Source organism: Melopsittacus undulatus, chromosome 2 (assembly GCF_012275295.1).
Source record: "Melopsittacus undulatus isolate bMelUnd1 chromosome 2, bMelUnd1.mat.Z, whole genome shotgun sequence".
NCBI classification, from domain to species: domain Eukaryota; kingdom Metazoa; phylum Chordata; class Aves; order Psittaciformes; family Psittaculidae; genus Melopsittacus; species Melopsittacus undulatus.
The window spans coordinates 64,851,986-64,875,644 of NC_047528.1; the positions used below are offsets into that span (position 1 = coordinate 64,851,986).

General features: G+C 45.7%; 1 protein-coding gene across 1 annotated transcript in view; it reads left to right on the top strand.

Annotated features, from left to right (window-relative positions):
• The first annotated feature begins 440 nt into the window (after positions 1 to 440).
• LONRF2 (LON peptidase N-terminal domain and ring finger 2) overlaps positions 441 to 23,659 on the top strand; it is a 34,737-nt gene continuing 11,518 nt past the window's right edge. The window contains exons 1-7 of the mRNA XM_034074453.1: positions 441 to 1,212; positions 15,733 to 15,851; positions 18,919 to 19,041; positions 20,056 to 20,217; positions 20,702 to 20,927; positions 22,931 to 23,027; positions 23,360 to 23,474. Of these exons, the coding sequence (XP_033930344.1) occupies positions 441 to 1,212; positions 15,733 to 15,851; positions 18,919 to 19,041; positions 20,056 to 20,217; positions 20,702 to 20,927; positions 22,931 to 23,027; positions 23,360 to 23,474 (1,614 nt within the window). The remainder of the gene's footprint in view (positions 1,213 to 15,732; positions 15,852 to 18,918; positions 19,042 to 20,055; positions 20,218 to 20,701; positions 20,928 to 22,930; positions 23,028 to 23,359; positions 23,475 to 23,659) is intronic.

Consider the following 23,659-nt stretch of genomic DNA (forward strand, 5'->3'; position numbering starts at 1 on the left):
GTGGGCCGGGCACACGTGCGGGCGGGGCGGCCGGCGGCGGGCAGGCACGTGCGGCACCAGCACCTGGCGGCGGTAGCTGCCGCCGGGCGGGTCGGGAGCGACGGGGGGAGGCAACCGCCTCCCGCACCCTCAGCGGCGCCGCCGCCCCGGGGGAGGGCGATCAGAAGAGGCTTACACAACCGACCGCCCCTTACATAAGCCGGGAGCCGGGCCCGAGGGGCGGTGCGGGCCGACCCCCGCCCCTTTGGTCTTTCCCCCTTCCCCTCCCACCGCCATCCCCGTCCCCCACTCCCGGGAGCCGCCCCCCTGCTGCAGCGATGTGACCCGCCCCCTCCTCCCTCCCTTCCGTCGCCGTCCCCTCCCAGGAAGGAGCCGGAGTCGGCAGCGCCGCGGGTCCGGCATGGAGTAGGGCGGCCCGGGGCCGGCGGCGCCGCGCGGGCATGGAGCTGGGCCCGGGGCCCTGCGCGCTGCCCCCCGCCGCCGGGACCGGGTCTGCGACCGGAGCCAGGTCCGCGGCGGGGGGACCGTGCGCCGAGATGCTGCAGGTGGCGGAGGAGGCCTTCCGCGGCGGCAACTTCGAGCTGGCGGCCGAGATCTACGGTTCGGAGCTGGCGGGGCTGCCGCAGCCCGAGCGGGGCCTGTGCCTCCGCCGCGCCGATGCCCTGGCGCGGGCCGGCCGCATGGCCGAGGCGCTGGACGCCTACGGCGCGGCGGCGAGGCTGGCGCGGCTGCGGCCCGAGGAGCTGCGGGAGCTGACCGAGAGCTTCGCCCTCAGCATCCGCGACAAGGAGCTGCACCTCCCGCCGTGGGGGAGCGGCGGCGGCGGCACCGGCGGGGCGGAGAGCGAAGGGCTGGGAGACCCGGCGTGCTGCCGCCCCCCGGAGCTGTTCGCCTGCCCGCTGTGCCGAAGGCTGCTGTGCGAGCCGGTGACCCTGCACTGCGGGCACACCCACTGCCGCCGCTGCGCCGAGCCCGGCGACTGCGGCCGCTGCCACCGCCCGCGCCGCCCTGGAGAGACGACCTCCGGCTCCTCGCCGCCATCCTCCGCCGGGGCTGCCTGCCCGCGGGTCAACGTGGTGCTGGGTAACCTGCTGCACAAGTGGTTCGGAGCCGAGAGCCGGGCGCGGCGGCTCCGCGCCGAGGGCGACGCGCTGCGGGAGCGCCAGGAGCTGCCGGCTGCGCTGGAGAAGTACAACCAGGCTCTGGAGATGGGTGAGCGCCCGCCGGGGGGAGGAGGAGAGGAAGGGGGCGAGGTCCCTCTTCACCCGCAACAGCCGGGCGGGGTGTGTGTTTGTGTGTGATTTATAGTGAATGGTGGGAGAGGGCACCGGGGGGAAGTTTAGAGAATGAACCCTCCCAGTGGGTCTTCCTCCCCCCTTTCCCCAGTGAATGGCTATTTTTGTTCCACTGTTATTTCTGCCCTTGCTCAGAAGGTGCCTGGCGTTGAGCTGCTTGCAGTCGATGACTCATTATGCAGTATTTCTAGAAAACCCGCTTTCCTATTTGCGGGGAAACACATCTTTTAGTAAAGGGTGCGCAGGAACGGTTGTGTTAACCACCACTGTGGGCTCCTGGAAGAAATTAGTGTGTGGATCGCGATCATTCACTTACGTGCGCTTGCATCTTCGGTACAACGTTGCCTTTGAAAACACTTAAGAAAATATTAGTGAGTACAAAGGCTGAGAGAATTTCCTTTGTCTTACCCTGTGCAGAAATAGTCGAGAGGTAAACCTGCACTTTGACTTGCAGAGATCGTTCGCCCCCCTTTTGAGGGTAACCTCTTTATAGGCATGTAGTATTTCTGTGTGCAGCGTGTTCTCTGAAGAGCTTGGGTTTGAATAAAAATGGCACTGCCCGCCTGCCTCCTCTGCCAGACCGATGGCAGGCTTAGTTCGTCAAAACTGGGTTGTTTTCAGCCTCTGCGCTGAGTAGTAGGTGGATCCTGCTCGCTCGGTTGTAGCGTTATAGTAATGGTTGTGTGTGTATGTGCGTGCTCCTGGCTTGTTTGCTCTGCAAGCGGTGGGGGTGGTACCACACCATGAGTATCTGAAACGCCTAGAGCTGGGAAGAGCCAGGATCTCAGTAAATCCCCCGGGATCTGCCACTCCTCCAGCCTTGAGAATGATAGATGTCTGGTTTAATTGAGGAGGAAGGGGCAGAAAGCCTTGGTCGCTTTAGCAGAGGTGAAATCCTGTGGGTAAATCTGTTCAGAGGACAAATGTGAAGAAAACGGCCCCTCTTCTGTGGAAGGGCTCCTTCCCTACTTGGAGTAAAATTGCTATCCTTGTTCCTAGTTTTTACAGCTAGGGATAAATGGCGCTGAGTTTTATTATTTTTCTGGCTGCTGTGGAAAAAAAACCACACAGTTACCCCAGCCCCTGATTTGCTTCCATTTTTTGCTGTGGTTGTGTGATAGACATCAGAGAAGAATTTGGGATAGCATAGCTAATGCTGGCTGCAGAAACCATTACTTCTGCTGTTTATTCCACTTTTCCAGCTAGATGTGACAAGTTTTCAGTTAGCTGACTGTCCCTGTAAAACTGTTATGTGGTTTAGCTGAAGTAATCTCTATTAAAGTAGGACACGATGGAGAGCCCAAGAAGGAAGGTGAAGCAGAGGGAGGGGGGAGGCTTGATGTAGGTCAGTGGTGAATACAGTGGGTTTTCAGTTGTGGGAGCCTCATAATGTTTTGGGTTCAGGATCTCTCTCCTGGGAAGATAGCTTCTTGTCAATTAAATAAGTGCTTGACATGATTTTTAGAGAACTGTATGTGCTTCTTGCTGTGCCTGCATGCGGTGAGAGTGAAGAGTGTATGTTGCTTAGTGTTCTCGCACAGCCTGTCCTTCCTTTTCCTGTCCTTGGAGCATGTACCTCCATCCCTGGCTGCTGTGCATCGGGGTCTTGAGATAACTCACAGTGTACTGGTTTCTGTCTTTCCCAAGCACTTTCTGTGATTTCCCAAGTATGCTGGGAATCTTGTCATAAACTGCCAGTGACTCTAAAATTGCTTAATAAGATTTTTTTTTTAAATTCTAATTGAAAACAATAGCAGGTATCTCACTAGCTCTCGAAATCCTAAAACCATAGACTGAGATGTAACTTCCCAGCAGTGGATCCAAATTCCAGTTGCTGATGGGCAGCCCACCCCCCAGCCTTTCACCTTGTTTTCCTGTTCTGTGTGTGCTGATGCCATTTCTCACAGCTTGACCTGCTGTCTGAACTACGTGTTCTGAAATTCTTAACACGTGCTCATCAGGTACTGCCTTTTGGCTTGCTGGCCTTGCCTTCTTGCTTCCCAGCCAAGTATTGCAGTAAATAAGGAGCGGGGGGGGGGGGGGGGGTGGTAAGGAAGAAAAACATGTTTTCTAGCCATTCAGTATTTCTTAAGTGTTAGCATATGGGCAACTTGAAATGCTTGTGAGCCACTGTAAGGTATTTAGGGCTTCAGTGTGTTAGAAAATAAGTGCTTTTTTTAACCTCCACGTGCTTATGTATTACTGCTCAGAGTCAAGGGCATGGGTATCTTTTGAATTTCTTTCTTAGAGACTGAAGACACATGAGTACATTGATTATACAATTGCTGTATAAAGTTAGGTAAAAAAATTCCAGGCTTCTTGGCAGGACACACAGTTCACTGGGTTTTTTTTACTGGTGTTTGTTATGGAGTGCTTTGCTGCTCCATCTGCAACAACTGGCTTTGTGTGATATGGGTGCTGGTTTTCCAGTTACTGATCACTTCCTTATTCTGACTGAAACTTTGTCTTCTGATTTGCATTTTACTTCTTGAGGTGCTTCAAGTGCAAGCTGTAAAAGGTGCCTGTCATGTAGCTAGTACACTTCCAGCACAGTCTGGAATATCTGCTCCCTTATTTCAGGTCTTAGAAGAGGTCTGCATGCCTCTTAGAAGAGGTCTGCATGCCTTCAGGTTGCCAACTTTTGCCAGTTGAACTAGTTAGTCCTGCAGAAGCTTACTCTTAGCTATGTTCATCTTTTGTCTTTTATCAGATCTGCAGTACCACTGCTGCTTCTGTGTTAGCTCTCATAGTCTGCTATGGATTCAAGTGTGGTTGTGTAGGGTTTTTTTGTTGTTGTTGTTCTTTTTAACAAAATCAGTTTTACTATGTGGTCCTTCTAGTCCATTTGAGATGTCCACAGCTTAGTGGTCTCTGCTGTTTTAAACAAAGTCATTGTCTGTTTCACTGCCATAGATATTGGAATGGATCCCTCGTTATTGCAAGGTATCTAATTACCACAGCTTCAAAGCAAGCACATGTCAGGCTGCTTGAAAGGAAGTGCTTGTTTCCAGCTGGATCGCTCTTTCTGCCAAGCTTTATGCTGCTCAGTCATCATAATGTCAAGTATTGTCCAGATCTTGCTCTCAGGGTTGTTTCCCTGAAATTTAGAGAGCTGGAGTGTGAGGTGGGCTTCCTCTCTGCCATCCCTAATCTCCTAACTGGTCTACTGAGTATATGAACTCTTAGGTCAATTAAACTGAATTATTATATATGCATGCGGTGTTGTTTTTTTGTTTGGGTTGGGGGCTTTTTTTTTAGGTTCTGCAGCTTTGTGTGCCACTTTTCCTCTCACCTGTTCTCTGATGGAGACACTTTCTAGAGGGACTGTGCCAGGGAGGAGTACAGTGTCTTTTGTGGCTCCAGGCTTACAGACCCCTGAAGGCTGTGTGCCTGAAACTGAAGGAAGCTAGATTTCAGTGACAAATTAACGTGGGTGCGCTTTTAGGAGTGTGTGGCTGTTCCTTCATTGGGAAGACGGTAAATAGGGCTTTTTCCAAGTACCATGCATAACTTTGTACAGCTAAAGGGTTTATTGTGGCAGGGGTGGGAGCACAACAACAATGTTCAGTCTTGGGGAACATTATTTATCAAAAAATATTGTCTTATGCTGTCCGAACAGGAGCACATTGTACACTTTGTGCTGGTCTGCTGGTTTTAAAGTTAATGCTATACCACTCTGGAGACCCAGCTTTCCTGGGGGTGAGGGTGTGCTTATGGGCAAACACACACAGAGTGTAGGAGGGCTTGGGTGGCAGCAGATCATGCCTTCAGCCAATATTTCTTTGTGCCCTTTGTACCAAGCCTATTAGCATCCTCTGCCTTTCTTGTAAATAAGGCTGAAGATGCCTGCCCAGAGGTAAAAAGCCCAGCCATGCAGTCCTCTTGCTGTTGCTGCTGCCGTTTTGTGATGGCGCTGGTTCCTGAGCTGTGTCAGCAGGTATAGGTCTTGGGTGGTCTCTCAAGCCTGCAGCCTTACTGGGAAGGGCTATGTGCCTACCAGGCCCTAACCCCTAAAGAGCTGCTTTGGATGGGGAGTGATAGCCATGCCCTGGTTTCTGCAGCACCATAAAGCAGGTGTTCACTTGCCTGCTGTGCAATCATGTCTGGCTCCCAACAAAGCGGCATACATTGTATCTGGACAGCAGCGTGCCAGGATGCCCCACTTCTGCATGAGGCATGTTAGCTCTGGTGTGTAATTACCCACCGCTGCAAAGTCTGCCAAGTCTGAGAAGCACTGCTGTCTCTGGAGAGCATTGAAAGCCACAGCAGTCCCTTGGAGTGGTTGTGTTTACTTCTGGTGTGATGGGCTCTTTCTGAGCAGAAATAAGTTCTCCTAGAATAGGGGGTAGCTGATGCATGTAGCTGCTCATATTGCCCAGCATTTTAATTTCCCTCCCCAAAGGGTTCACTGTAAGCATGTAGGAGGTAAAGCTCAGTTACATCAGAGTTTTAAAACCATAGTGAAGTTAAGCATAGATACGCATGCAAAGGTGGGCTTTTACTGCAAAATCCTCTACCTGTATCTCTGTTTCCAGTGGATAAAGGATGGTGCAGGAAAGGCCAAGGAGAGGAGACAAGTTTATACGAAGCCTGATGTAGTGTCAGATAGCATGCTGGAGGACAGGCAAGGGAGATGCTCCATCTCTCACCTCCTTCGATAAAGGGCTGCATGCTGACCCCCAGCCCATGAAGTGGTGTTTGTGGTATTGCTAGAAACAAAATACAGGTGCTTTCCTGAGATTTGATGGAAAGAGGGGGATGTGTCTCTTGGCCAGACCTTGAAGAAGGGTTTCTCCCCTCTCATCCCAGTGAATGTTCACCATAAATTGGCCTGATCCAAAAGAAAGCTTAGTGTGGCCACTCAGCATTAATTTAGTTGTGAAGCGATTAACAGAAACTTACCTGGTGCCTTCCAAATTCTCTCTTCAAAACAATTTAAGGAGGTAGGGCAGGTCAGAAGGTTGTAGAATAGAGCCATAAAGAGAGCATCTGAGGTCTCAGGCCAAAATAAACTTGTTCTCAAGCAGACTGAGCCTCTATCAACACTGTCATGCTGGTTCCTGCCCCCCAGCTTGCTCACTGGGCTGTTTTGGGTCATGTGCTAGGAATTCACCTGCTCAGGCTCACCATACCCCCATTGCTTTCCCATGCCAAGCATTCAGTTTGCATGGTGGGGAGCTTGGTCCTGCCTCTGTGCTCCTGAGCATGTAGACACTGCTTTGCTCAGGTAGCAGGTGGGATGTTGACCTCAGTGTAGTGTATGTGCAAACTGTAGTGGCCTTCTTGTCGTATCCTGTCTCCTCTGGTTTATATGTCTTGGTGTTCTTGGAAACAAATTCAGTTACACAACTCTTGGTGTACTGGCTAGGTGGGTGAGTAGTTGATGTGTATCTTTGGCTTTTCCTTCCCTTCTATGTCCCCTCTATATTGCTAACTCTAACAGGTAAAAAATAACCCCAATCACCCAAAGCAAAGAAAACCCAACTAACTACCAGCGTTACACACAGAAAATAAGTGTGTCTTGCTGCATTCCTTGACCTTCCATTTTATTAATTATGCTGCTGTTTTCTAAGGACTTGGACTCCTTAGAAGTGTGCTTGGACTGAAGTTTTGTTTTTCAAAGAAAACCACTTGAGAGCATCCACATGCACCTGTATATCTGAATTATTATAGAACCACAGAATGGTTTGGATTGGAAAGGGCCCTAAAGCTCATCCAGTTCCAACGCCCCAGCCATGGCCCAGGACACCTTCTGCTAGACCAGGTTGCTCAAGGCCCCATCTAACCTGGCCTTGAACACTGCCAGGGATGGGGCAGCCACAGCTTCTCTGGGCAACACTTTGTGACTTTTTTTTATACAGGATGTCAAGAAGATTGCTATTAGAAGATGAGGTCAGTTGTATTTTTCTGATTTGGTAAAAAAGGTTGATAGACCCTTCCTTCCTCACAGGGTCTTGGGAACACTTTCCGGTTTCTGGTAGTAAAGATGTAAGTCTTTGATGTTGTACCAGCCATAAGAGAAAAATAAAGCCGTGGTAGGCAGGTGTCGTAACTGCTAGAACAGTAAATGGTTCTGTTATTTTAACCATTTATCTGAAGAATATTTAATTTTGTAGCTCCTCAAGGAAAGTGTGACTTCCAAGTGAAGACTGAGAGGTGGTCTTTATGAAATTACATGCTATGAAAAAAATAGATGCTTGCTGCTTAGAGGATTTGTGCTAAAAAAAGGAACTTTCCCATCCCTCTGTAGAAATCGCCTCTTGTAATCTGCTTAAAGGCTGTCTCCAAAACCTCTTTGTTCTGTTTTACATGAGCAGAAAAATGTGTAAAAGTAGAAGTCGGCATTACTGGGAGACTTGCAATATTCTGAGGATTATTTTTAAGTTAAAAGTATTTTGCAGACTTGTGTCCATTCCTCCCCATTTGTTCTTTTTGTCTGGATTTTGTTTGTTTGGGTTTTTATTCGTTTGTGTTTTTTTACTGAGGTAGTGCTTGAAAAACAGTAGTAAATACTTCATATACAATACCACTGGAAACATGTCAAGTACTTTGGAGCAGGAGCTCATACTACTGATTAGGAAAGAGCTTGTGTTTGAAAGCTCACATCCTGTAGCTGGATCTGTGGAAGTTTTGCCTTCTCTCAGAGGGTCTGCTGAAGGCAGAGGCTTTGCAGGGCTGCCAGACTAGAGCCATGGGGACAGGAGGCTTACCCATCACAGGCATGCAGGGGAAGAGGCGTCATGTTGTCCTGTAGGCAGTCTTTGGGGGGAGGGTTAAGTAGTTAGCATTGCTTATGTAATTTAGCTATGTACCACTTGAGATAGGGTATTTAAGCATTAACCCCCCACTGTATGTAACATGGATGTAGTTTCCTATAAATAGTTGAACTACTTCAGCAATCCTAGAAAAAAGAACTATGTCTGCATAGCAGAAAGTTGAAGAATTTCTGAAGTCTCTTCAAACAGCATGTTCTTTAGCTGTGAGAAAGTATAACAGGATGTCTTTTGCCTTTGGAAGAAGACATTTATAGAACCGACTTGCGCTTCCCAATCTTAGTAGGATACTGCACCACTCCTTTTTGCTTTTACAAATATATGAAGTGATCAGCTCTATTTTGAGACGGAAGCAGTGAGTTAATAACTGAGAAACAAGAAGGTCCTTTTTCAACTTGCAGAGTCAGAAATTCTGGGCTGAAATAAGCTTTACCTTGAAAAAGGGAAGGTTATAGAGACCTGAAGAGTAACTGGTAGAAAAAAAAAGGCAACTAGGTTATCACTGGTAAAGTCATTATGTTACGGTATCTGGCTGCAGGTTGATCTTGTTAACTATGATCATGGCAGATCTACTTAGCTGGTCCCATCTGGCTGAGAAGCACAGCAACATGCCTTTGGGGTCTTACTGAATCACAGGTTCATGTGCACCTAGCATAGCTCCCTGTTTCTAGGGGTGGTCAGGGCCTTTCATTGCGTGCTTTGGAGATCGGGCAGGGGTTGACCTCTTGAGCTGTTTTGTCTTGTCTTGCTGGTTATGTCTTTGTACTTCTCTCTGTCAGCATTATGCTTCGGAACAGTCTCTGTACCTGCTGTTTGAGAGGATGCTTCAGTTCTGATTGAAGCCTTAACTGAACCCCAAATTAAATGGTGGGAGAACTAGTAAGCACTGAAAAAGAGTCACACTTGCATACTAAATGATTTTATTATACTAGTGCTGAGCAGCCACAGGTAGACTTGGGATATATCACCTGAAGCAGTACACATGTCTAAAATATAGGGTGGGTACTTAAAATACAGGGAGGAGATGTTGATTCATTCATCTGGAAAGAGTAGAATGCATCTAGCAAAGCACTGCAAGGTAGGATTTGGATGGGAGGGAGCAATGATCTAATATGTTACACTTAGCTCTAAACTGAGACATTCTTGAGTTGAGGATTTTGGCTGTACTATGCCATTCATTACTTAATGGGTTTGTAAAGAAGATTATCATTGGTTTTGTGGTTGTGGAAATGCAAACTAAACCGTGGGTTAATGTAATCAGTCTGGCATGCTTCTGCCTCGTGAGGCTGTATGTACAACATGAAAATGAGCGTGCAAAGTTAGCTGCACTTTCTTTGTAACAGCTCTTCTTCCAAGTATCAGTATAACTTCCCTTAGAGTGTTTCTTCTGAGTAATGATGGGAGTAGTGATTAACTGTGCTTAATGGTGATAGCAGTCCAGCTTTGGATAATGTACGGAGCTTCACAGCTGAGGACTTACTGAGCCTGAAATAAAGTGCTTGGAATCTAAAGCATTTTGTCCAGCACACAGGAAAGTAAGTGTTCTTAAAGTCTGGAATTTTGAACAGCAAAATACAGAGGCCTGGAGAGAAGTTAGTTCAGTCTTAAAATTGTATGTTCTTAAGAATAATCCAGCTAATCTGTCACCAGTGTTAGGGTTTTTTTTCAGTCGAAGTAGTGATACAAGGAGTTTCTTTGTGTCTCCTTGTGTTCTCCAGACCAGAGAGCTTGCTGCAAGGCAAAGCATGTCCTGTATCTCTCCTCCAAAGAGGAGGTAATGTGTCTCATTACACTGGCTGTGGGCAGCATGAGGAAGGTCTTTGCACTTGCAAGCCAGCTGCTGTCTTGTGGTGCAGGCTCTGAGCAGAGGATGGTGGTACCCCGCACTGCTGGTCCTCATCACTTCGGCATGTATCAAGAGCTCCTAAACTTTTACTCTTCTGTATCTGCCAGCTTTGATCATGTGGTGAAAATAGGTGTTATATCTGCCTGCAGAGTACTGTTTGCAAGTGGTTTTTTTGTAATAACAGTGGAAGGGTGCTTGACTGCAGGAGTGGGTTGAGGCATCTTTCCTTGTATCCTTTGTGCACTAAAACCTTTTGCACGCTTTCCCAGGGTCTTTGGCTACTTCACTGCCTGAAGGCTGCCAGTGATGTAAATGCAGGGGATGAAAAGCCATGATATTCAGAAAACACTACTTTTTTAGAAAAGTCAGTTATTAACCACAGAATCACAGAATGGTTTTGGTTGGAAGGGACCTCCAGGATCTCTAGTTCCACCTTCACTGGACACCTTGCCCTAGACCGGGTTACTCAAAACCCTGTCTAACCTGGCATTGAACACGTCCAGGGATGAGGCATCCAACCTGTTCCAGTGCCTCATCACCCTCATAGTAAAGATTTTTTCTTTGTATTTAACCTGAATCTCCCCTCTGTCAGTTTAAAGCCATTCCCCCTTGTCCTGTTACTGCATGTCCTTGTAAAAAGTCATTCTCCAGATTTTTTTGGGTTCCAGGGATTGGGGCAGCCAGAAATCCAATTAAGGCGGACTGAAAAGTGAGGAAATGTGGCCTTGCTGATGGCAAGATGCCATAATGTGCATTGCCCCTCTTAAACAGTTTAGAAAGTGAACCCTGATTTTCAGGGTGGAATGAGGTTTTATTTGAATGTCCCAAATGTCTTTACTGCTTCTGCTGATTATTTCATCAAGTGGTCTCCTCTATGGCACACCCCCAACCAAACGGCCCCTGTGCATGGACTTGTCATACTTGTGTGAAGGCTGGAGGAGAAAACTAGCTTCCTATTCAGTTAATTACTGCATCTTGCTAATTTCCCACTGAAATGTAAATAAAGGTTTATTTTTTAACCTTATGAAAAGGCTTTCAGTACTGAATTGTTCATAACTGAATGTGTGATATAATAAAATAGGCCAAATTTCTTTCGTACTCTCTCAAGGGGCAGAAGTTTCTTTAAAATGTAAGGAACATTTCCCCTGAAAACCTGTGTAGACTGACTCTTTCTAGCATGACACAATGGTGCTTTTGTGATGATGCTGTTTCAGTTCTGCTCATGCATCCAAGAAATATGCTTAGGATTGAAACAGATTTGAATAAAACATGCTTTTCTAGGAAGAAACACCAGATAAGGAGGATTAGGGAGTTCTGACAACTTTAAGCATGTTCTTTCTGTGCTAAGTTCCTGGACTAAACCTCAGGGGTAGTTTATTACAGTAAAACATTTATTGTCACCTGTGGCCAGTGTGGCTAGTTCTTTTAGTGAATCTAAATGCCTTTCTGGCACAAGGAGAGTCTGGGGAGTCCTCTTCTCCTCTCAGCCTCACAGACTCAAGCAGCAGAGGTTTTTGGGTGTGTTTTGTTTAAAAAATAACCCCAACAAAACCCCAACTTGAATGCTTGGGCATATCTGGAAAAGTAATTTTGGGTGTTAGCTTCTGCAGCAGTAACAGCACAATCTAACAAACACCTGCAGGGGGGTGCAGAGGTGGTGGTGTGAGGGGAAGGTTAAGGAGTTCGGAAAATCCTGGCAGGCAAGCACGCTCAAGGTAGGCAATACGTGGTGGTCCCAAGGAGGGTCCAGCAGGTAGAGAGCCACTAAGCCCCTTGGTTTTGGGCACTGTCTGTGCTGGGGTTTGATGCCCTGGGATTATGGCTGGGAGAGAGGGAGCTGCGTGAGAAGGCTTCCAGAACCAGCAGCTCTGAAGAAGCTTCTGTGTCCTGCCTGCCTGGAGCCACAGATCCTGGGAGCCTCAGCAGTGGATCCCTACTTCTGACAAGGGCATAAATTCTGCTGTGCAGCTGCAGGCTCCCAGAAGAGCTTGATTCCGGAAATGTCATTCAGGAAATACCACATGGTATTGTGGAAACAGTAAAATTTCCATGCTTTTCATTTATAATTTGGCCTGAAATAATAAATTGGTTCATGAAATACCTTTTTTCCCACCCCTCCCCCCCACCCCCAACCTCCAGAAGAAAGAATGGGTACATTATTTTAAAACAAACTATCAGCTGCTGTGTGACTTTCTCCCCACATTAACTTGACAGTTCTTATAGCATGCCAGCATACAGCAGTATTCACAAACTCTGTATGTCTTTGAGTCTTCCCCTTCCACCTTCTGTGACATGATTTTCTTTTTCACAGCACAAGCAATGGAACAAGAGGTAATGGCCGCAAGCAGCACCCGGGGAGGTTTAAACTGGATATTAGGAACAATTTCTTCACCAAAAGGTGCTCAGGTATTGGAACAGGCTGCCCAGTGAAGTGGTGGAATCGGTGTCCCTGGGAGTGTTCACAAACTATGTAGTGAAGCCTTCAGTGATTTGGTTTAGTGGTTGTCTTGGTAGTCCTGGGGTAAGGGTTGGACTTGGTGATGTTAAAGGTCTTTTCCAACCTAGTTGATTCTAGGATATCATAGTGCTTATAGAAACCCTGTAGTTATTTAGGTTGTAGCTGGATATTTTTCTTCATACTTCTGCAGATACTGTAAATTGGAGTCATCCAGCTGGTGCCACAGTTCCACTGATAGAGAGTAGGAGGTGTCAGTCCACCTAGCCTTGCCCTGGGACCAGCCACAGACTATCCTAGGGTGGCCCCACAGGCAGCTGGGGGATGGCAGGGGTGAAGGGATGCCTGAGCACAGAGCTGGTGAGCTTTCAGGCTGTGCTGCTGTGTCAGGGAGCCAGGTGAGCTTGAATGGACACTGCTCCACCTATGACATCTTGTATGGCTGCTTCATCTCACTACAGAAAACCTGTTATAGTAGTCTCATAAACACTGCTCTCTAGCAAAGCTGGTTTATGTTTTTCTGTTCCTAAATCCCCTTTCTGTTAACTAAACATTCTTTGCCAGTTACTCATTAAGATGGGCCACACCTTATGCTTTCTGATTGAGACTCACTGAGCAAGAAGTACAAGCCCTGAATATGTGCAGATCTTTCTAGTTTGCCTTGGGGTTGTTGTTTTGTTTTTTTTTCAGTAGCTTGTTCTTTTGCCTTTGGAAAAGAGCCTTTGAACTTTGCTTTGAGAGGATTTGCAGCCTCTGCTACACCGTTGTGCACCATGGTGGCTTTTTTTGGTTAAAGCTTTTGCAGTGAAGACAAGATCCCCCAGAAGAGCAGGTGAAGCTGTGCTCTCTGGTCTGCTGAATGTATGAACTATGCTGAACTGTGTATTGAAAAGCCCTGGGTAGCATCAGCATGGCTGAAATAGGCAGTAGTGAACAGAAGCAGGAAGCTGGCTTGCTTGCCCCCTAATCTTACACTGTTTCCTTTTCCCCCTGGTGCCAAAAGATACTCCACCCAGCACTCTGCCTGGCTCCTGCAGCAGATACGATGGTGGAAATACAGAGTGTGCATTCATATTTAATACAGAAGACAGATTGCTTAAATGGTAGCTAAATTAAATAATTTAATATTTGAGCATCTTCTAAAAGTAAGAAAAAAATTAAAAAGCTTGCTTTTGAAGATGTTAGGTTGTTTTCAGTTTCATTTAACTTGCAGTCTTTTTAAGAGATCAGCTAGAAATGTGGCTCACTGCAGAAATCTGCGTGGTAATAGTTAGAACAAGCCAACCAAACAAAAGAATGACAGAAACCCCACAGTGTGAACTAGCTTTTGCAGAACTCCTTATTTTAGGTGTAGTCTCTGGCCATCACTGTCTGGGACCAGTGATGTGCCCAGTGGGGCAGCATCACCCTTGGTATGTCGTTCTGCAATTAGTGTATCTGGCATCAGCCTATGCTGCAGCCAAAAGAGGCAGGAGTACTTGCTGCTTCCTTCCTTCTCATCTCTTGTCCTGACACTGGGTGTTTGCGTGTCAGTGCAGTGAGCCAGTTGAGGGGAAACTGATCCTCTTAAATCTTTTTATTTATTTGTTTTTATTGGATTAGCTTCCAGTCAATTGATTGCTTGCTCTGGTTCTCTGTGCAACCACGCGAGCCTGGTTTGCTGCACGAGTGCCAGCATCAACTCAGGGGAGGAGGCGGCAGGATGGAGATATGATCTTAGGCCATTCCTCCTGGTTAGCAGGGGCTTGAACTTAATCCTTACTGGCACCTGCAGCAGTTACGTGCTTTGTCTGTGTGTCGATATACATGTGTGTGTATGCCCAGGCTTTGTATGGGCAGTGTGCTCTTACTGAGGATGTGTTCAGGATGCTTGTGCTGAAGTGAGATGCAAACGGTGAAGGCAGAGCAGGCTGGAGAGAGCAGGAGAGGTATGGAGGCAAGAGTCCTGCATAGGGACACGCAGGAAGGAGGAAAGGTCTTGAGAGAGCTACCTTGGAGATGAAGTTTAAGACCTGTAGAAATGAGGCGGTGCTGTCTCTCAGCACACCTCAGAGCCTTCCCAGACCTTAATCCCAGTGATGACAGTTTTAACTAGCTCACATTTGGCTAAGGGTTACTGCACTTAGCTGTCATAACTGGACAGAGAGCTTCCAACCCTCTGGAGGCCTTTCCTAGCACATGAAGGTCAAGAGTGAACAACAGTAAATCACACCTGAATCACATCTTCTAAGATGAGATAACTTTAGCAACAAAGGCATAGCATTGTTTGGGGCTTAGTGTGTTTCTACAAGGCTGCTGACACAGCCTGCCACAGTGTCCTGGCCAAGCTGAGGGAGTAGGGGTGGAGGTTGGACAACTGGTTTGACCATCAGGGGCATGGGATGGTGGTTAATGGCTTGAGGGCTGCCGGGTGGATGGCTACTAGTAGCATTGCTTAGGTGTTGGTAATGGTGTTGAACTGCGTCAGCCATTCATTACCAACCTTTATGAGCGGGCAGAACACGTCAGCAAGTTTGTTCATGATGCCAGACAGGAGGAGGAAGAGGAGGTTGATGTGCTGAAGGGCAGGGCTGACCAACAACCTGGAGCATAGGCTGACCCATCTTGCCTACTTCAGCAAAGGCAAGTGTGCCTGGGACACAATAACACTGTGCAACAGGATGGGCTGGGCTAGACAGCAGCCCTGTAGAAAATACCTGCGGGTCTAGGTCCCGATGGACAAGCTGAACGCGGATCGGCCAAGGGTCTTTTTGTAATTCTATGGAATTTTCTGCTGGAAGATCTCCATCTTTAGTGTGTTGTTGGGACCTTAGGAAGGGACTGGATAATAATGCTTGAGATGTTCATAATCTATGCAAACTGAATTATACATGAATGTATGGGTACTGAGACAATGTGTGTGATCACATGTACCTGCCCTGAGGAGGGCAAAGGTACACAAGTGGATATGGAATGTGCAGGCTGCATGCTTTTTTCTTAATGAGTGGCTTACAGGAACATGCAATGAAAGTCCTGTGTTGGTGATTTCATTGATGCAAAGCCACACTGTGGGGAGAAACATTTGGGGCTTTTTTCTTCTTGCTTTCTGAAGTGTCCTGTAAGCAAGGTGAGGGAAAGAGCAGGTGCATCCTGTGTGTGAATATGAAGTCTGTCCTGCTAGATGAAAAGTGGAGGTTGCTGACAGGCTGAGAGGAATATGTTTCAAAGAAGGAAGGAATTGCCTTTTTTCCCATTACAGGAGAGTATAAATGCAATCATTGCACAGTAATGCTTTTTAGGTTACTCTGGAAATCAGGTTACTGTATTTAACACCTCCTAACCCTTCTTTTAATGGAGTTCCTTGCAACCATTTTTGTCTTCCAGCTCCTTGCAAGTGTTCACTGATAGCACAGCGAGCAGAACTCTGTACGTTGATGAAAAACTACCAGCAAGCTCTTCATGACGCAGATGTCCTCTGCCGAAACAAACCCCATTGGCCTGCGGTATGGTGCCTGCATGTCATAAAAACCAAAATGAAAACTGCTTGTTCTTGAGGTTTCTGTCTGTGGTGGGGACAGTGCTGCTGAGGGTGTTGTTGGAAGAACATCATGGCATTATCAGGACTGGAAATGTCTGCTGAAAGCTAAGTTCTTCATAGGACAAGTCTGTGAGGTCCTTATCCTGTCTCCAGCTGGTGGGATTTCAGTGGTGATGTGGTTTTTGTGCTGGTGCCCATTGATCTGTCAGGGCTAGTGCTGCAGCTTGGCAGAAGAATTGGGTCTGGCAGCCCAGTATGGCTCTGCAGGTCCCTGTGGGGTGGTGTGCCCCAGGCAGTGGGTGGCTTTGAAAGCTGCTGGCCAATGTGTCCTTCTGAGGAGCACTTCAGGCTGTATTTCACGATTATTTCTTTTCCCCCTTTTAATACTGAGGACATCTCTGCAATTCCTGTGTGCATCGTGGTGATTCATGAAGAGGGTTGGGAATTTTTTTCATAACGAAAGGAAGGAGCACTGGATTGTGAGCAGTCTGAGCAAGCATCAGAAATGATGTTATGAGAGAGAAATGGAAGAAGCACGTGGTACTCATCCTAACTGCTGGTTGCCTGAGGCTAGACTGGGTGTCTGACAGCTCACTCCCCACCTAGTATTACATCTCCAGTCAGTCCCTCACCCATCAGTGGTAAAACTGCAGCACAGGTTTGACCGGATAAAACCCATGGGTGCTACCTGGAGAGGGTAGCACAGGGAACTGGGGAAGGATTTTAGGCAGATTGTGGCTGCCTTGCAAAGCCAAAGGAGGGGTTGTAAGAACCCCTCAGCATGGGGGGCTGCAGCTAGGTCTCTGTAGATGGGGTAAGCAAAGCGGTGCAAGCTGAAGCATCTAGTTTCTGACAAGTCAGATACTTGTCTCTGAAGGTGTTCTGTCCAGGACCATTTCTCATTAAGTCAGGAATCCATCTTGGGTGGCATTGGCTGGTTTTCTCTCCAGAGGGAAAAAGATGAACTATGCACATTTAGATGTTTTCTTGAAGTGTCTTCTCTGTATTTCCTTGAACCCATGGAAATGTGATACATGTTGGTTGTAGATGAATGGAGATTTCATGAATCACATCGCTGAAGAATGCTAATTGTAAAGGAAATTTGTCATCATGACATAACCAGCAGTGTCACAGACGCCTTTCACTTGCGTGTGTGAGAAATTCCATGTAAAGTGTGCTGATCCAGAATCCACATTCTCCAGGAATCCCGGGCATCTGCTTTGTTTTGTATCTTGCGTCATCCAGTGGCAGAGATTATAAGCTGAAACATGCGCTGTGTAGCTATAAAAATAAAAAAGACCATAAAATGAAACTCATCATGAGAGTAGCTGCTCAGGCACCAGTTCCTTATCAATACCTTTTGGCTTATTAATAACTGTCATGGCTCAGTGAGATACTGGTGAAATTCTTGGGTCCACTGTAGTCATTACAGCAATAGACAAGTTAGTTTATATTCAGTTGCTATGAAAACCAGGTCCTTGGAGTTTCTGAGGCAGGGAGAAATTTCAGGTGTACTTTATGTGGCACATAGAAACAGATGCCCTCCTGCCTGGAGCTTACCCTCCAATTCATGTGAAAATAGGAAAGGGAAGGTGGCAGCAGTATTCTCTGAAGTATAGGGGCCTCTAGTTCCTGGGTTTGAACTTCTGCTGTTGGATCTTTAAGTATTTTTAGATATCTTTAGGTCTCTGATTCTATGATTTTGTCTGTAGATAGCCCAGCTCAGTTCTCCTTTTTCCTTGGATAAGGAAATTGCTCTTGTGGCCCCAGAAGATGAGGCCAAACAGCATTTGTAGCCTTCACAGTGCAGTGGAGTAATCTTGACAGGCAAGTCGGGCATGTCAGGACTTGTCTAAAAAGGTTTTACAGAGGCTTTCCAAGCATCAAGTTAAGAAGGTCAGGGTTGGGCCTCATAGTACCTCTCTTCTTACTGCAGTCAGGAGAAGAAAATGTATCTCACCTTGAGAGGCTGGCATGTACTGAGACTTCTTATTCATGTTACCAAATGACATACGTTAGTTAAACTGTCCTACCCAGTGCTTGTTATTTGCTTTTGGTACAAGCCTCCTTCTTCCTAACAGTAGAAAGGTAAAGATTTTAACAAGCCTCATCTTGAAGGACTATTGAAAGTGTGAGAGAGGTACCTGCTCAGGAAGGCTGTGTGATACCAGATCTTTTGGCAGTAGTATAAAGAACAGAGAAGTGTATCAGCGGATCTCTTATACTGATGAAATTGTACTTTCAGCACAGCCTAGAGATACACATGTGGGTCAGAGGTGGACTTGCAGACCACATTTCCATCTAACAAGCAAGAGGCAAATGTTGAAATGCACACGTAGTTTTAGTTGTTAAGGAAGTAATTTTAATAGTTGCAGATATTAACTGCAAATTGATATCTGTGGGGATAAAGTAGGACTTGTCCCCAGATTGACTGCCATACCCGTTGGCCATGTGCTACTCTAGGATGTGGGAGAGGTAGGGTGAACTGAAAGGTTTTGGGTTAAACATTGGTAAATTGGCCTAAATTCATAATGTTGTTGGTCTTCTCCAGCCAAATAAAAGAGGTGAAAAATCATCTCTGTCCTGGTGAGGAGAAGAGAGAGTGTCTTTTGCTCCCTCAGCTTCCACCTCCAGCCTGCCTCATGCCACTGCCTTTCCCATGCAGCTTCCCTACTTAAGTTTGGCCTGGTATGTGAAACTGTTCACTGGAGTATCAAGCCTGCTGGGATACGTAGCAGTCTTGGTCCCTGGGGAAACAAATACCCCTCTTCATTCTGCATCAGGTCCCCGCTAAGGAAAAGTTGTATAAGGAGTGGTGTATTTGACAGGATGTGATGCAGCAGTGGGTGTCTGGGGGATCATGTTTCAGTAAAAGGAACTGACTCTTCAGACACGTGTGTCAAAGAGGTTGTTACCCAGAAAGTGTCTTATTCTTCAGGGGCTAATAGCTGAACTTCCAAGTTTGTTTGCTGATATCTTGCTGCCACTTCAGAAGCGACCTCTAGATCTGTATGTTTCGTTTGTGTGAACAGGGTCATTATGTGAAAGCAAAAGCTCTTTCTGGATTGGAAAGGACTGAGGAAGCATTGAAGGAGTTTCTCTATTGTGTTGCCTTAAATCCTGAATGGAGCTCAATGAAGAAAGAAGCCCAAAAGGTAAAAAATGCATTTACTGGCCACTTCTTGGCCATCATGCTGCTCTTACTCCTGCAGCCAAGTAGAATTCATGTTATTTTAAGCGATAGTAAAGAGCCAAAGGGTAATTTGATTTGGTAGGTTCTCCAGTAAACCTTATTAACACTGTGCTGTGCAAAGCGCCTCTTGGGTTTGGTTGTTGCCTTAACCAGGGGGAATGTATATTTGTGAATTCCACTGCAAGTCTGTAGGTTTGGCCACTGCCATTTGTAGATTACATTTGAAGTATGTCAGCCAGATTTGAGTACATATGGATTTTGTAGGCTCAGGGCTGCTAATTTTAGTGCCCATCAGAAAACCACTTTTTAGTGTGAAGTGGCAGAGGGCTGAGAAGGAGGAACTGTGCTTCTCTGTCCTGGAAAAACACTGCAGTCTCTATAGCAGTTTGTCCCTTATGGGAAGTTAGACACACTTAGTGTTAATCAGCCGTCTGGTTCTCTGTAACCATCCATACAGGCAACTTATACAAAGAAATGGGGAATTTGCAAGACACTTGGTGGGGACTGGTAAGAGAGGAAACAGGCTCTATACAGCTTTTAGCTAGGGGAGAAATCTGCTTGAGGATAGAGGAGATGGATGCAGGGCATGAGGAGAGCTTAAACACATCTCCTTAACTGGTTTTGATAGGAGAGGATGGTCTGAAGACTTGTGGAGGCAGGGATCTGAGGGTCAAGGTGGAAACGTGCAGAGGCAGGAGAAGGATGCAACAGTGTGCTGCCCTAGGTGCTCCTGGGGCAGAAGTCTTTGGGAAGGGAGGTGGGCACCAGAAGAGCACTTTGGGATGTGTCTGTAGTTGTAATAGGGACAGCCATTCAGGGTTCCTGTGGGCATTGGGGAATGTGAGATGTCCTGGTTGTTGCAAGCTTCTTGGCTTCCAGAAGCTGTGAAGTTTGTGTATCTGTGTTCATGCAAACATAAATATCTGTGTCATAATTGTTACTATTTTTTTCTTTTTTCCTCTCTCTAACTGACTAGATAATGTGTGAGATGTTTTTCCCAGCCTTTGAAAATGTGCATGATAGTCTAACAGCACCTTTCTCTAGTCGAACATCTTATACAAGATTGAAACCCGCATTTCTGAGTAGCATTAACACACAGTCAGCTGTGGAAGACAGCTCTGTTGCTGGGTCCTCAAAGGTAAAGTAAGATGTGTTCAACATAAAAGTACCAATAGTAACACAAGGTTCTGTCTGATCTGTGTGACATTGTCTTTGTCTGCACTCACATAGGCATGTACTTTCACGATAAGCCCGTTTTCTCCATTGCTGTTGGATCTCTTGTTGGGATGTACTTCCTCAGAAGAATAAGAGAATTAAACTCTTGCTTCAGAAAACATGTGATGCCTTCATGTGGGGGTCAATTATACTTGTGGGTGTTTCTTTTCCACTTGGGATTTTAGTATGACAGGAACATAATTTCCAGAGGCAGGAGTTATAGGGAGAAAAGTGGCCCTGTTTTATGCAGATAGAGATTGGCTGATTTTTGTATGGACCTTTCTTCCTTGTTCATTGTAGGGACGTTGACCTATTGGTGATGTATACAGCTAAAAAAGAACCAAACAAAAACAAAACCAAAGCAAAATTGTGTAATGCTGTATATAACTGTTCCTAATTTTTTTTAGGATCCTGTGTTCAGGCTAACAAAAACCCCGTCCCAAGAATCTGATGTATTTAGAAGCACTGATTCTCCTGTTTCCCATCATGTTCTGGATCTCTATTTTGAAGACAACAAGAAGTCTTTGGGAGCTATCCTCTCCAGTTTACCTGGGGTTGGCTTGAAAAGAAAGCTGTCCAGTGAAATGAGGGACTTACAAAGCTTGGATGTCCCCAATAAGATTCCTAAAAAAGGTTTGTGCTGTGGCTTAGAAAAGGGATTTTTCTTGCACATACTGAAAAATGGTAAACTTTTCTTGCTCCCTTTTTGTTGGTGAAACATTCTCTACAGGGATTGGAAAAATATTTTGTTGTCTAGTGTCTCTTTCTGCCGTAACAGCCTATTTACCTTATTCCAGAGCAGTTTTAATTCATTAAATGAGCACTGTATTTTATTTTCTCAAATGGTCCCTTTTCCATGTGTAATCCACTAACAGTTTAGTCTTTGTGTTGCTGGTGCCATTTCCATTTTCTGGGTCTCAGAGGTATAGCTGAACTTTATTGTCCTTCTATATGAAGGAAAGATGCAGTAAGCCTGGAAACTAATCTTTAGCTGGCATCAGAAACAGTCACATGCAACTTTACATGAAATTTTCCAAGCAAACAAAGGAGCCTTTTAAAGGGTAAGAGCCCCCAGGTTTTCTGTCACTTGATAGCCGTGCTTGCAATTGGTATGCTTCTCAAGCTTCTAACAAAGACCTCCAGAGTGGTTTTAGTACTCAGGATAAAAATGCCGAGGGCAATATCTTGCACTGAGTAGTGAAGTAATTGATTAAAAGGGAGTTTGAAAATGCTGCTCATTGAAACAGTTTGAGAATGCTAGGCTTTTTTCTCCTTAAAGGAAAAAATAAAACCAACCCTCACCTTGGTAAATCTGACATCTGCCTGGCAATATGAAAAGTCTTTAAGTGCTTCTGTCTGTCTGCCACCTCTGCAAATGATCCAGTGTATGGCCAGTTTCTGATCACATTGCTGGGAAGGGAAAAACCCTGTCTGTGAACTGCAGACTCAGTAAATAGATTGTGAAATCTGACCTGCTTGTATCTTCACAGCAAAGGCCAGAGATCGTGTTTTACCCATAACCATTAATTTCTGGTCTGTGCTAGTTCCTAGTGCCATGTTACTGTTTGCAGAATTAACACAGTTAGGTTCTTGCAATTACTAAATGCTAACATGTGAGATGTAGGTTAAAGATAACACTGTTTTTTCTTTGTAGGCCACACACCACCAGTACCCTCTTCCCCTATCCCATCTGTGCTTGAGATAAACCAGATGCTGAGCATAAGTTAATACTTTAACAAAACATCCTAGTGTTTTAGCTTAACATAAAAAGCTGAGCTTTTTCTAATGGTGAATAATATGTTTAATAAAAAGGACGTGGAGGCAGCATTCATGGCTCTGTTGCAACTCATCTCTGAGCAACAAAGATGTGGATTGTAAAAGAAGTTGAAGAATCTGCTTGTATAAATGTCAACAGAAGCTCAAGGTGGTAGCTCTTGAGCTTAAATGCTGCTGTTGCGAAGTTTGAAGCCCATACTCTTTAAACATGTTAACTACAGGGATATATATACCTCCTCAAAAACCAAGGTTGGCAGAATTTTAAGTGATGTGTTTTGCCTCCGGGTTTGCAGAGTACAGAGCTAGTGAAATCAGTGTTAGCTGATGCAACTCAGTAGTCCTTAAACTTTAAGCTGTCTGGAACTTGGGAGTTGCGTAGCAGCCTGGTATAGAAGAATTAAAGCTTTTTTTTCTATACTTGTAAGAAGAATTACCCATACTGAGAAATCTATAATAAACACTGATGAAATGGTTTGACTGTGTGTAAACAAATTAAATTCTGGACTTAATGTACTTTAAAACATCTGGCCTGGCTGATGTGGGAGTGGTGATGGTGGTGGGAAAGCAATAGCAGAGTGTTTTAAAAAATAGACTTTAAAAAAAGCACCAACAAAAAGACTCTGGAGAAGCAAATCATGACTATTCAGCCTAAAGTGCTTTCTCTGGCCATAAACGTCATTCTTTGCTCTCCAGATTTCCTGCCAGAAACTCTGAAACTTGGATGGAAAATGTGTTTGTTTTGAACAGAACTTCAAAAAATGAAAAGAGAAAAATTGGGTGCTTTATGGAAAACCAACTTAAGCAGCATCTGAATTTGCAGTAGTACTTAAATATTGACTGTAATTGTCTTCTTCACTTAGATGCAGATATTTTACCTGAAAACACCACCGTCACTTCAAATGAAGTACCAACAACTCTGGTGGATGCATCGGACTTTGAGTGTTCCCTCTGCATGAGGTAAAACTGCATTGACCTGGGATTAAGCCTTTGTAGCTTCTGAAAAGTTTTCATGGTGTCAGAAGGGAAACTGGCCAGAGAATGTCTAAATCATTACTCTGTTCCTTTCTGCTGAACCTTTCATCTGGTGAGTCTTTACATTGTGGTTTTGTCCACTGTTTGCCACTTCTAAAAATGAAAACCATTTTTATATCCTTAGATAAAACTCACCTGTGCATTATACAAAAGCAGGAATGTAAGAAATGGCTAAGTCTAGTCACTCCTTTCTAGTTTGGAATCTGCATTGTCTGTGCGGGCAGCTTAGCTTTTCTGTTCCATGTTTTCATGTTCAGGTTGTTCTATGAACCTGTTACCACTCCCTGTGGACACACCTTTTGCCTCAAATGCCTTGAGCGTTGCCTTGACCATAATCCACATTGCCCACTCTGCAAAGAAAAGCTGTCAGAAGTAAGTATGTCCTTGCCTCAATTAACAAATGCACAAAGCTGTGTTCTTCTTCAAGCATTTTTGGGGGGATTTTGTGTGCTCTACTTGCAAGCTGCATCAAAAGAAGTGTGTCCAGCAGGTGGGGGGACATGATTCTCCCACTCTGCTGTGCTCTAGTGATAGCACACAGGGTAATGGTTTTAAAA